Genomic DNA, 14,377 nt, shown 5'->3' with positions numbered 1-14,377 from the left:
GCGATGGCCGCCACATAAACTTTGAGCGTGGATGGGGCTCTGCCCTTATCCAACAGCTCCTGTAGGAAGGAGAGGACCTCCGTCACCTCACAACTAAGGGGTGAATAACCTCGAGCTGTGCACCAGCTGGAGAACACCGACCACTTTGAGGCATACAGACGTCGTGTCGACGGAGCTCTAGCCTGAGTGATGGTATTTAGCACTCCCACTGCGAGATCAGCGGGTAACCGTTGAGTGCCCATACATGGAGGGACCACAACTCCGGTTGAGGGTGCCAAATCGAGCCCCTGGCCTGCGAGAGGAGATCTCTCCTCAACGGTACCGGCCATGGGGCGACATCCGCTAGTTGCATCAAATCTGGGAACCATGGTTGGTTCTTCCAAAGAGGTGCCACAAGCAGTATTGAACATCTCGTTTCTCTCACCCGTTCTATCACCTGCGGAAGGAGGGAGACGGGAGGGAACGCATAAAGCGGGCAGCACGGCCATTTCCGTGACAGCGCGCTTTCGTTCTTGGAAAAGAATGCGGGGCAGTGAGCGTTTTCGTGGGACGCAAAGAGGTCCACCTCCGCCTTGCCAAATCTCTCCCACAACAGCCGAACTGTTTGCGGGTGTAGAGACCATTCGCCCGTAGGGACATTGCCTCTGGACAGCCTGTCTGGACCCAGATTCTGCAGTCCAGGCACATGCACCGCTCTCAGCGAGCGCACGTTGCGCTGAGCCCAAATCAGGAGGCGTTCCGTCAGCCTGTACAGGTTTCGGGACCCGAGACCGCCCTGGCGATTTATGTAGGACACCACGGACATGTTGTCCGAATGGACTACGACGTGGTGATCCTTGATATGGGGACAAAAGCGCGTCAGCGCATTCTCCACTGCCAGCATTTCCAGGCAGTTGATATGATGGAGCTTTTCCCGTTCTGACCATAGGCCAAAGGACGGTCTGCCTTCGAGCAGCGCTCCCCATCCCGAATTGGAGGCGTCCGTCGACACCATTTTCACACTCGGGGAAGTCCCCAGGCTTACACCTGATCGGTACCAGCCGTTCGCTGTCCAAGGTGCTAGAGCCGCAACGCAGCTCTGATCGACCTTGAAATGCAGCCGGCCAGACGCCCACGCTCTGCGCGGCACCCGAGCCTTCAGCCAGAACTGCAGGGGGCGCATGCGGAGCAGGCCCAGCCGCAGAACCGGAGATGCTGAGGCCATGAGACCCAGCATCCTTTGACAGTGTTTGAGCGACACAGTCGCGCCGCAGCGGAAAGAACTCGCTGCGCGCTGAATGCCCATCGTGCGCTGTGGTGACAGTCGCGCCGTCATGGAACACGAGTCCAGAACTATACCCAGAAACAGGATCGTCTGACTGGGGTTCAGCGAACTCTTCGCCCAATTGACACTGAGGCCGAGCTTCTCGAGGTGATCGAGTAAAACAGCCCTGTGGTTCACGAGCTCCGCTCGTGATTGGGCCAGAACTAGCCAGTCGTCCAAATAATTCAGCACTCGTATGCCTCTGAGTCTGAGAGGAGCGAGCGCTGCATCCATGCACCTCGTAAACGTACGAGGAGCTACGGACAAGCCGAATGGCAGGACTGCAAACTGGTATGCCTGGCCCTCGAAGGCGAATCTCAAAAACCGCCTGTGGTTTGACGCTATCTGTATTTGAAAATACGCGTCCTTCAGATCTATTGACATAAACCAGTCCCCTCCGCGAATCTGCGCGAGGAGCTTCCTGGTCGTGAGCATTTTGAAACTGCGTTTCATCAATGCCTTGTTCAGCTGCCTTAGATCCAGTATGGGCCTGAGACCCCCGTCTCTCTTGGGCACCAGAAAGTATCTGCTGTACAGCCCCCCCTCGCTTTGAGCTTGAGACACAGGCTCTACAGCCCCTTTGCTCAACAGTTTCGATATTTCGGCCCGAAGTATGTGTGCTACTTCTGTTTTGACCGTAGTTTCGACGCGCGCTGAGAAGCGCGGTGGGCGTCGAGAAAACTGTAGCGAGTAGCCTCTCTTTATAATGCCTAGCACCCAATCCGAAACCCCTGGAAGCGCTGACCATGCATTCGCATGAATGGCTAAGGGCTGGATGTGACACGCGCTCCGTTGACTGGGCAACGGCGGCGCTCGAGTGTGCTGCGCATCTGAGGCGGGGAGCGCGCTGATCACAGCGGGCAGATCGCTCATCCTCGACCCCGTTCCGGCGCTTAACCGACTGGAGGGAGGCTGAGCGGGTCCCGTGGGACTCAATATATCTGCGAGTAACCGTGGGTTGCATGTGTGCACTTTTACCACTTTCAACTCGCCGTCTGCCTGTGCAGAATGTACGTGCACGGGCCTCGTTTTTACAGAAGCCCCGCGCCGTAAGTGACATAGTGTATGTGGGCACTGGGAAGTGGGCACGTTTACTATGCGGCGCGCTCGACCGATCTGTGTCGATCTTATGTGCGCCCGCCCTGTGTGCAGGGCTGTGCTTACATGTGGGGATGGGCACTGGGTAGTGGGCATCGTCACTGCATTTAAAGCACCATCGGCCGTGGCCGGACGAGCGTGCACGGGTTTCGTTTTTACAGAAACCGCATGACGCGTGTGACATAGTAATTGTGGGCACTGAGGGGTGGGCACGTTTACTATGTAGTGTGCGCGACCGACTTGAGTCGACATTATGAGCGCAGGCCCTGTGTGTAGGGCTGTGCTTACATGTGGAGATGGGCACTGAGGAGTGGGCATCGTCACAACATTTATAGCACCATCGGCCGTGGCCGGGACACCAGAAAAAACGCTGTTTTTGTGAAACATCTGGGTAGCCGTGATAACGGCTTTTGTGTGCAGGCAAGCGGGCACTCGTGCAGGCTTGCTCATTGCAGAAAACACTGAGGCAGTCGCAACTCTTGGAACTGCAACAGCGGCGCGCTTGGGTGAGAGCTCGGCCGCAGCGGAACTCGAACACCGGCGCTTTCCCAGCAGTGCTAGGATGCTTTCGGGGCTTCTGGCTTCACCGCAATCCTCTGCCGCGGCTCCCGCGGCGCGGGGCGACGGCTCGAAGAGCGAGAACGGGGTCCCGAGCTGCGTTGCTGACGCTGTCGTGATGGCGCAGCAGGAGGCGGTGGGCGTGACTGAGAGCTCTGTGGGGCCGGTCTAGAGCGGCTAGCTGCAGAACTGGAGCGCTTCGGCAAGAAGTGCTTGAACGCCTGTGAAGCTTTCTGGTCCTCGGCGAATCTCTCCACAAACTCGTTGACGGAAGATCCAAAGAGGCCGGTAGGAGTTAGCGGAGCGTCAAGAAACGCAGCGCGCTCAGACTCCTTGATGTCAGAAAGCGTCAGCCACAAATGCCTCTCAGCCACCGTAGCGGAAGCCATAACCCGTCCCATGGCCTGTGCAGCGGACTTAGCAGCGCGGAGGGAGAGATCCGAAGCACTCCTCAGATCCGCGAGACAGATCGCTTCAGGTCCCATCTCATCCAGCTTGCGGAGAAGATCGCCCTGGAAAATCTGTAGCGTCGCCATGGTGTGTAACGCAGACGCAGCCTGCCCAGCAGCAGAAAATATCCGTGTGAGCAGCAATGACGTCATGCGGCAGGCTTTGGATGGCAACGCCGCCTTAGTCCGCCGTCCAGCAGAGGGCGGGCAAAGGTGCGCTGCTATAGCCTGTTCCACCGGCGGAAGTGACAGGTAGCCTCTGTTCTTAGCACCGTCCAGTGTGGAGAATGCTGGCGAAACAGATGAGCGGATTCTCGCCGAGAATGGAGCGTCCCAAGCCTTCGCCACTTCTTCGTGAAGCTCAGGAAGAAAAGGGGCGTGTTTTGAGCTTGAGGAAGAGCGCTCATCCGGAAGATAGCTACCATCCAGCCGGGAACGTGAAGGGGGCGCTGGTGCAGACCACTCGAGGCCGAGGCTCGCCGCGGCCAACGAGAGTACACGCATCAGCTCCTTATCGATATCCCCCCGTCTGCTGGGCCTCTGAGCAGCTGGCGCGAGATCCACGGAGCTCGTCCAACCCTCACTGCCCGAAGCCAGCAGAGAGCACGTGTCTTCTTCCTCCGACGCGGGCCTGAGATCCACTTCCTCCGATGACGCGTCGGCAAGCAGCGGACACTGAGCATCGGGAAGCGATGCAGGGGAGACCGGCGAAGCGGAGGGAACCGGCGAGCTCGGCCGAGCTGGAGGCGGTTCTGGTAGGCGCTGCGAGCGGCGCTTCTTACGGCGCTGCGGCGCAGCGGATGATGCAGGCTTCGAGAAGTATGCCAGGCGAGTCCTCAGAGTCACCATAGGCATCAGCTCGCAATGAGGACATCCTCCATCAGCGAGCGCGAGCGCTGCATGGTCTTCACCCAGACAGGAGACGCAGATGACATGACGATCTCCTTCGCTGAGCGGGGTTCTGCACGAGCCGCACGAAGGCATCTTTAAAAAGACGCAGCTCTTTTGTGAACGTGCGTCGCAGGGCGAACACACACACAGATTATGACAGAACAAGGATTATAAAGGATATGGGCGCCGGATAGCGCAGCAGGAACGGCAGTGGAAGGCGGCGGTGCCAGCGGCTTCAGGATGGCTCGTCCTGCTGATGTGCTCTTCCAGACGGCGCTTGCTTCCTCGTGATCCAGCGATGCGTGAGCTTCGCTGAAGAGATGAAAAATCAGGTGAGTCAGCCTTTTCGAGCTCCTTTTATAGGTTGGGCCACACCCGTTTCGGCGGGAAGTGGCAAGAAGGGCGCGAAGCGCCCTTATTGGTCTGATGTTGCATCAGCCTGCGCTCGATAGGCTGTGCAGTTGCCGCAGAACAAGCCAGTGAGCGAGCGAGCCGTCTCGCCTATGGCTGTGTACTGCTGCAAATGCGCTTTACAAAAATACAAAATTAAGGATAATTTTTTGCTTCAGTATTTCGTGAAAAGAGACTTTTCCCGTAGCGTCTTAGCTAAGACGCAGTACGAGAGAGCTCTCGTAAGAGAACCAAATATTCAAAGTGCCCTCTGGGCGGTGTAGAAATCGGTTTTCCATTCATCCCCCTTGCTAATGCGAACCAAATGATATGCATAACGTAAATCCAATTTTGTGAAAATGGATGCTCCTTTCAACCTCTCGAAAGCTGAAGACATCAACGGCAAAGGATACGTATTCTTTACAGTGATGTTGTCCACCTCTCGGTAATCAATACAAGGTCATAGAGAACCATCCTTCTTTCCAGCAAAAAAGAACCCCACCCCCGCGGGAGAAGAGGAAGGTCGGATGATCCCCCTTGCTAGAGAATCAGAAATATATTTCTCCATGGCTTCCCTCTCAGGAATAGAAAGAGTAAAGCTTGCCTTTAGATGGAGACTTACCTCGTAATAAATCTATACCACAGTCATAGGGACAGTATGGAGGAAGAGAAACAGTGCAGGACTTACTGAACACTTCCTTCAGGTCCAGGTAATTTGCAGGCACGTTCGACAGAACCCCTGCTTTCTCCTGAAACACAGAACCAGACACAGACGAACAATCAGACACCAGACAGGACTCGTGACAATACTCAGTCCACATAGTTATGGAGTTCGATCCCCAATCCCCAATTGTCTCTGTGTAATTGCCAGAGTTGATGAGGGTTATGGAATCACTCGTAAGTGTGATGTTGGGGAGTTCTTGACCATTAAGAGCTTTGATGGAGATCTGCTGGGAAAGGGATGTGATTGGGAGATTTAACTGGTATGCAAGATGAGTGTCCATAAAATTACCCTCAGCTCCGGAGTCCTAAGTTACCAACTTTGTTGGTTGCAATACAATTTCCCATTGCCAACCAACTAAGTTGCTAACAGGTTAGCAACTATGCTTTTGGGAAACGCACCCCAGCTCAGTATCAATTAGCTTTGCTCTATCGTTATTGCTTAACTAACCTAAATGTTGGTGATTCCACCTCTGAAAAGGGATGCAGCCTTTTCACCAGTGTTAATCTCATTAACGAAGTCGACAAAGAAAAATATTCGTCAACAAACATTTTTATGTGACAAAGACGAGACGTTGACGAGCTAAAAATAATATCTGAGGACAAAATTATGATGAAATTATGACTAAATTTATGTCGCGTTTTCGTTAACTAGACAGGACAATAATGTTATTTGAGGGCTACCGGACATTCAAAATGCATCCTATAGGCTATTGTCCTTCAAAATGTGCGTCCCTGTCATTGGATTGCGATCAGATAAGGGCCGTTTGCAAATCTAATCAGTATAGCAGCCACGGTGGATTGATAGGCTATTAAAACATGAACTAGCGATCTGAAACAATGGCCTCAGCACCCAAAGTGGTAGGGGTAAGGTAACCAGATTTCCTGTTTTTCCCGGGAGTATAAATTCATTGTTTATTAACTTAAAGTTAGTGAATGCGGGATAGGCGAAATCACGCTGATAGAAGTGTTCTCTCGCGCTCGTTCCACTTCCTCAGTTCTCTCCTACAGCACTCGATCAGTTCCCAGTGCTCAAATACACACACAACAGCCCAGATGTTTATTGTGTAGAGTATCTCACGTAAATACAGCCGGTTATGGATTAAGTGAACGTGAACAGGTGGGTGAAAGCTGAACGTGTGTCAGTATTTCATGCATGCCTTCAGTCTTAAAGGGACAGCATTCCTAATTAAATACCTATCTGACATTGATGTTAACCAACAAAAGATGTTAAATAAATGTGCGCATGTTAAGTAAAACCTCCAGTATCTGAAAAATTTATTTAATTTGACTCTCTGTTGTATTTGTTTAATTGTGCTTCTTATATATATGTGAACGGAATAACGTTAGGCTCAGCACATCCTGGAGTCATGGAGTCACCAGCCTGGCTAACTTTCGCAATCTCAGGTCGTAAATTGTCTATGAAAAAATACGTGGGCTAATTTGTTAGCTGCCTCGATGTTGGCACAAGACATATTTATTGTATATGTATTGTTTTACTTACCAGATTCGGACTGCAGTGCATTTACTGCAGTGCCAGGCTGGGGGTCAAAGACGGGGCACACATTTATTTCTACTCCATGAATTCGGAGTAGCTTTATCATGTATGACCTGCACCCCCTATGCATGAAACAATCTTGCCGCAAATGTTTTAAATCTGTTTAGAAAAGTGAAGCCACACTTTGGACTGCAGACACACGCCATCCATGTTCGACTTCTTCGTTGGTGTTCAGTGGTCTCTTCTTTGGGTTGGCAGACTGTGAATCGAAATTTAAACTTTTGACCGATTACGGGAAAATCGCAGAGCTAGTCCTGGTTCCAATCAATACTCGATACCCAAGCCTAGTCTTAGAACGTGAAACAGGAAACTATCAAGGGCGAAAAATCAGGCACAAACACGGTAGACTTCAAATAACAATCTGACAAACACAAAACGAAAGACAGGGCAATAAATAGGGAGCAGGAAATGAGTGGCAGCTGCAGCTGATGGAACAAGAGGCGGTCACGTCCACATGAAACAATCAGTGATAACGAGACACACATAACACTACCCACATAAGATCAAAATGACACAACAATTCTACCAACCGTGACAGCTATAGAGTCAAAAATGCTTTTCAGCAAATAAGTACAGACTGTACAAACAAGGAAATGTTTAAAGGGATAGGTTCACAAATGAAATTTTTCTGGTTAATTACTCAAACTTTTTTTATTCTATTGTTTTATTTAATATTTTATTGTAATTAGTAATTATTGTTATATAGCACTTCTGTCAGTGTAAGCTGAGTGTAAATGTATTCATTCATTTACTTAGCCTCATGTTGTTACGCTCCCAAAGACTTTCATTCAACCTCAGAACAGAGCTGAAGATATTTGAAATGAAACCTCAGCATTTCAACAAACTAGGATAAGATTTATCAGAAAACTAATCAGAAGTAAATTACTGGAACCAGTGAAATCACAAAATGAACATGATAAAAGCACCCATTTGTATCAGTTTTACAATAATAAGTGATACAGTGATCGTAATAAATGAATTTGTTTCAGGATTGCAATTTAGTCAGACAGAAATAAAGTGGTATTTATTGTTATTTCACTAAAGAAAGACGGCACACACACTTATTCATTCGCATCTGTTTCTGTTTATAGTCACAGACCGTGTGTTTAGATCTACATAACATTTAGAAAGAATTATCATTTCTATACATTTTTTTCATCAAAAATACAACCGTGACATGATAGTTTTACTGCTGTTTATTTGATCGAAACTCAAAAACACTTTGAACACTGAAGACATTTTATTTGAACAGGTTTGTGCCATGAACAGATAAAACAGACGTCTATGAGATCTGGCCGACAGAAACACATCTGAATCACATCGGTGAGCCTGGTGTAAAGTATAAATGCTGATTATTGTTAAAAAATAAAGCTCACAAATGTCATTTAGGTGAGTTTTAAACATTCAGACCAGCATGTTCGGCTGCGGTCCATCCTTTCCGCCAACCGTGACAGTAAATGTTTCTTCCTGCAATGATTATAACCAGAAAACACAGAAACACAGCCAAAGCAACACCACTGAACATCAGCACACGCTCCGTCAGCGTCACTTCATCTACAGACAGACAGAAAACATTCAGAAACCAGCTTTCATTAAACAACAGAATCAAGTCAGACAGATTCTGATCCATTGTGCTGAGATTGAACTGTGATGAAATCATGCTGAAATTACATCTGTGAAGCACTTTCTGTAATAATGTGACAAGGCTCAGTAACATAAACAGTTACACTCTTAAAAAAAGTTTTTATTTTATTTGATGATTATATATAGAATCCACATCATATTCAAATTGCATAACCTAAAAATAAATACACTGAGAGTTTCTCACAAACAAGAACGCTCTCCGCTCTCACCTGTGATCTCATCTTCCTCTGGAGGATCTGTGACGGACTGAACTTTGTCTTCTCTGTCTGAAAATATATGAAATATATCATCACTTCAGATTTATGATCACTCCTCAAAAACAAACAAGATTTCAGGAATCATTCATATCTGGAGCACAAACACTGCATTAAAGACAAAACAACACAAATGGTTTTTTAAGTGGAAAACGGTCATATGGACGATGAAAATGTTTTTCACACTATAGAAAATGTTTTTTTTTTTTTAAATGATCACTAGAAGGTTCTTTGGGGAAACAAAAATAGTTCTTATATGGCATTGCAGTGGAAAAAAACAGCACTTTAGATTGTAGTAGGTTACTAGTGATGATGAAAATTTGAGAGAAATGTATTAGTCAGCAGTACTAACCCTCGATCTGTAGTCTGATGGGTTTCTCAAAGTGCATGTCTGAATACCCTGATCTTGTTCCACAGAAATAAAGACCTGAATCTGACTCCATTAGTCCAGTCATAACTAGCGAGCCTGTGTTTCTAATTCTATCTACTATAACTGCCAGGTGTCTGTTTTGATTCATCATATGATTCTCTTTCATTAAGGCCGTGGCAAAATGCACCAGTGTTAGTCGTCCAGATTCAGGATTCTGGTGATACCAGGCTATTTCATGATTGTATGTCATGTTGCAGTTCAGAGTGATGCTTTCATTCAGCTGAAATCTTAACAGAGTCACATTATGTTCTGAAGCATCTGGAAAACATCATAAACTGATTCTTTGAAATGATTAAAACATTGATTATATTTAATGATAATAAAGTCAATGATGTGAAATTGTAAAGTAGAATATATTTACCGCTGGAGCTGATCTGAACAATCAAGTATGAAAAAACACAAAAGAGCATGATCTTCTCCATTGTCTTTCGTCTGTAAAAGCATTGATCAAACTGCAGATTTCCTTTCAGTGCAGAAACATTAAACCACAACGTGTTTCCACTTCTGATCCGCAGCTCAAGCAAACCTCTGCTGCCAACCGCAGCTGCAAAAACAACCCCAGTTCATTTTGGTTATTTATTATCTTCAATATTATTTATTACCAATTAATGAGCCTGCAACATATTTAACTGAAACCACACTTTTATTTGAAAAGTGAAAACATAAATGAAGTGCTTAGGGAACTGGTTTAGTTGGGAACTAGTGTTGATCTGGTGACACATTGATGCACAGAGTCCACTGAGAAATAAATCAGCACTAATGTATTTTTGTTTTATTGACACTATTTTTCAGTATTGCTTAAAGTGCAATGTAAATAAATTGACTTGACATTATTAATTTCAGGCTTTTCAGATAGAAATTCAAGCATTTTTCAATGATTTCACACAACTATGTCAAGCACTTTAAAGCTCTAAAATGATCCGCTTTAAACAGAAATATACCTTGTGCTGAACAAAAGAAACCAAATCATCACTTTAACCAGTGGATGACAGCAGAGGAGCACTTATTGGCTTATTAGTCATTCATTTCCACGTTTTTGCTTATAATTTAAATGTAAAAAATCACTATTATAAAATATCAAATCATCAAGAAATCAAATTTTGTCAAAGTTTTGCTCTTGACATATCAGGACACAACTCTGTATAATGACATGGGTATGACACAGGTATTACAAGGAGAGGGAGACTTATGAGGACATAACACATGTCCCCATTTTTCAAAACAGTTGAAGTTTCCTGTAAGGGTTAGGGTTAGGTGTAGGCTTGGTGTAGGGCCATAGAATATACAGTTTTTACAGTATAAAAACCATTACAGCTATGGGATGAACACACTTTTCACAAAAACAAACATGTGTGTGTGTGTGTGTGTGTGTGTGTGTGTGTGTGTGTGTGTGTGTGTGTGTGTGTGTGTGTGTGTGTGTGTGTGTGTGTGTGTGTGTGTGTGTGTGTGTGCGTGTGTGTGTGTGTGTAGGGCTGTGCACAGATATTCTAGGGGGCAGTGGCCCAAACCAAAAAAAGGGGTACTGGGGAACAATTAACAATTTGCATTGTTAATACAAATGATTGTGTTGTTACAAATATACAGTTGACAGAGAAAACAGCACACTCTGTAATAATTCCAGGCATTATTGTAGATGTTCTGATAAGAGTGAGCTCTTCCTCAATCTGAGTCTGCTTCTGCCTCATCTTTAGTGGAAGTAGGGAAGAGTGGGGTAAGTTGAGCCACCCCCTGCATCTTGGCAACTGTACACTTTTACTGTAATATATACTATATAAATATAGTATTAAACTATATATTTTGAAACCACCCATCATTACTGCCAGACTGTGAAAAGGAGAAACACATGGGAGGAGAGGAAATCACCCATTTACTTTAAAAACGGTTTTTGGCTTGTCAAAGTACAATTTTAGCATAACAGATGTATTGGTTGTTACATCAAAGCAAATTTATCCAGGTCTAAAAAATATTTATGATACATACATGGATAGGTGATTTAGCAACATATACACCCATGCAAATCATTTAGCTAAATATTAGCCTGAACTGATAACCAGCAGAAGCTATTTTTTTCCATAATGGCAGCTATGGGGCAAAGTGAGCCAAATGCTTTGGGGTAAATTGAGTCAGCATTTAAACTTACCCCACCATAAGGCACTGTAGTTAAGTTAAATCTCTGAATTATAAAACTGGTATTTTAATGTTATATTACTGGTTTAGATTATCATATATAGATATTACTTGTAGTTTATTTGATAGGGACAGTGTACAAGTGCACCAAATTCAAACCAGAAAATGTTTTTTATCACTTTGTAATTAGATATATCTTTCCACCTGTAGTCTCTAATGGCCAACAAATTCTCTGTTTATTCTGTTTTTAGGAAGACTACCACTTTAGTGTTCAACATACCGTTTCAGAAATACTAACAATGAAATATTGAAATTTAAATGGCATTTGGTTGGTTTTATGTTGTTAACGTTAACTTCATGAAAAGAAATATATGGGGGCGCTAGAGAGCAGCACATGGAGTAGGACGCGTTTTCACTTAGCTCCGTCACACTTGGCGAAATAAATCATCTAAAACTTCGTTATCCCTGCTAAATTTGATAGTTGTGTATAATTAACAAGCCAATGATGAATAAATCTAAAAAAGCTATCAAAAAGGCTCCGTCCCCGGCTGCCGATTCCGTGGAAGGCAACCCAGCAAGTCCGAAGTTGGCTGTTTCAAACACGTGCGGTCAAGGTAACGTTAACGTTACAATGGCCACAGACATCGATGTTTCTCAAACTCTGGAGGGTGAAGACGAGCCTTCGCCTAGGGCTATTCTTTCGGCCATTAGGAAAATGGACAGTTCCATGACTACGCGATTTAATGACTTGGAGGATTCCCTGTCAGGAGTGAAGTCAACACTAGCGGCCAACTCGTCACGTATCGTTGACCTGGAAGAGGCTAGCACTGACTATGAGCGCCGCATCTCTCAGCTGGAGCAGCTTTGCTCCAATTTATCACAGGAGAATACGTCTTTTAAGTCTAAGGTAACGGACTTAGAGACCAGATCCCGCAGGCAAAATATCAAGATCGCCGGTCTTCCTGAAAACGTCGAGAAGGGTAACCCTACACAGTTTGTATCTGACTTGTTACCTTCGCTGTTTGGGCGAAGCTAACTTTCCGCGTGGTGTAAAGGTTGACCGAGCTCACCGCATTGGCCCCGTCGTGAACAACAGGCCGCGAGTTATGATTGCCAGGATTCATCATGATACTGTTAAGACTGAAATATTTTTTTCAGGATTTTCCAGCAGAGGTGTCCTCCCAACGGAAGCAGTTTGACGGTGCACGGGAGAAACTAAGAGCTAAAGGAATAAAATATGGTCTGTTGTATCCTGCCCGTCTCATCTTCACTCATGAGAAGACGAAGAAAATATTCTCGTCCCCGCAGGAGGCCGAATCATACATTGACAATCTCTCACGGTGATGGATCGCGAAGCAGATTAATGTTACGGTGGTACATTATGGTAAGACACTGTTCCTATAGCTACGTTACCGATAGCTTGCGCAACCCATGGACTTGTTAATTTTGTCATTAAGGAGGACTAAAAATGACCAGGACAGTAATGTCTGAATATTGTTCAGGTGTTTATGCTTTGGTGTGTGTTTATTGGTAACGTTAACGTTATAATGTGCATTCGTTTATACGCGAAGTCTTTTTTTTCCTTACTATTATGAGTGGAGACGGAGCTGTGTGTTGTTAGGTTAAAAGCAGTTAAGTCGTCGATCGATTTTTGTTTACTTTTTCGCTTTATCCTTTTCCCCCTCCTCTTTGTGTCCCGTTCGGCTGTCCCACGTTTAAATGGGGTATTTTGATTCTCGCGGGGGTTCGAGATGCGGGTTTATTGGGTTAAACTTATGCCAGTTTATTTTTCTGTTTATTAGTTTTTTTGTTTGTTTTGCACATCTTACAATGCCTATGCCTGTACTTAATTGTCACTTATTTTACCCTGTGGTTTACCACAAACTACACTTAAATGAGCTCCCTTAAGAAGCATTTGAATATTCTGAGCTGGAATGTGTGTGGTTTAAATGATATTGTTAAAAGATCTAAAGTCTTCACGCATTTAAATTCTTTGCATGCAGACATATTGTTCCTGCAAGAGACTCATATTAAGCATTCCTGTGCTCACAGACTTAGATGTAGGTGGATAGGCCAAATGTACCACTCTAATTTCTCTTTGAATGCCCGTGGTGTGTCTATATTAATACGCAAGAATATTCCTTTTCAACATTTGTCCACTAAACAGGATATCAATGGTCGTTATCTCATTGTGACTGGCACAATTTTAGAGAAACATGTTACATTTGTGAACTTGTACGCTCCGAATTTCGATGACCCGCATTTTTTCCGATCTGTTTTTAATATCATTCCTGATGTCAACTCCACTTATCTTATTATTGGAGGGGACTTCAATTGCATCTTGGATCCTTTTATGGATAGGCACTCCCCCAGCCCTCCCAAACCTTCTAATTCAGCTACTGTTCTTAATAATCTCATTCATTCACTTAATGTACTTGATATTTGGAGGCTTCAGCACCCTACTGACAAAGATTATTCTTTTTTTTCTAATGTTCATAATTCATACACAAGGATTGACTACTTTTTAACAGATTTTAAGTTAACCTCCAAGATCTTATCCTCTAAATACCATAATATTCTAATATCTGATCACTCCCCGGTTTCTATTGCAGTAGACTTTGGGATTGAAAACTCCCCTTACTCTTGGCGTTTTAATCCCACTCTATTAAATGAGGACCGTTTTAAGGAAACTTTTGCCACCCATATTACTGAATTTCTTACTTTGAATGATAAGGGGGATGTGTCTGACTCAACATTATGGGAAGCTCTTAAAGCTGTCATTAGAGGCCAAATTATAGCTTTTCAAGCAGAATTGAAAAAGCAGAGGGGCAAAAGACTTTCAGAAATTGAGACGGAGCTGCCAGTGCTAGAGCATCAGTTCAAACTCACATCGTCCAATTTAACTTTGGCGAGTATTATGAAGCTAAAATATGAATATAATACACTCTTATCTGC

At 45.1% G+C, this 14,377-nt stretch overlaps 1 protein-coding gene across 2 annotated transcripts; it reads right to left on the bottom strand.

The window, feature by feature from the left end:
- Window positions 1-7,971: 7,971 nt before the first annotated feature.
- On the bottom strand, window positions 7,972-9,812 carry LOC132144955 (uncharacterized). Of its 2 annotated transcripts, none has more exons than XM_059555576.1 (4): window positions 9,657-9,812; window positions 9,218-9,553; window positions 8,821-8,847; window positions 7,972-8,521 (listed from the first exon to the last, which is right to left on the bottom strand). In XM_059555576.1, the coding sequence occupies exons 1-4, from the start codon at window positions 9,715-9,717 to the stop codon at window positions 8,364-8,366; spliced, it is 582 nt and encodes a 193-aa protein (XP_059411559.1). In that variant the 5' UTR covers window positions 9,718-9,812; the 3' UTR covers window positions 7,972-8,363. The 2 variants fall into 2 exon arrangements, with proteins under 2 accessions (XP_059411559.1, XP_059411558.1); XM_059555575.1 differs by having other exon boundaries at window positions 7,975-8,521; window positions 8,821-8,877; window positions 9,657-9,807.
- Window positions 9,813-14,377: the final 4,565 nt, after the last annotated feature.

This window comes from Carassius carassius, chromosome 8 (assembly GCF_963082965.1).
Source record: "Carassius carassius chromosome 8, fCarCar2.1, whole genome shotgun sequence".
Taxonomy (NCBI): Eukaryota; Metazoa; Chordata; class Actinopteri; order Cypriniformes; family Cyprinidae; genus Carassius; species Carassius carassius.
Note: the sequence above shows the minus strand (reverse complement) of the source record. Positions and strands in the feature narration are given on the sequence as shown.

What these genes read in the sequence shown, in the direction of transcription:
- LOC132144955 (XM_059555575.1), bottom strand. Translation starts at nt 9,717, where the DNA reads ATGGAGAAGATCATGCTCTTTTGTGTTTTTTCATACTTGATTGTTCAG. An exon ending in TGTTCAGATCAGCTCCAGCG is followed by an intron (nt 9,554 to 9,656) that starts GTAAATATATTC and finishes GATGTTTTCCAG; the next exon opens with ATGCTTCAGAACATAATGTG. An exon ending in CATCAGACTACAGATCGAGG is followed by an intron (nt 8,878 to 9,217) that starts GTTAGTACTGCT and finishes ATATATTTTCAG; the next exon opens with ACAGAGAAGACAAAGTTCAG.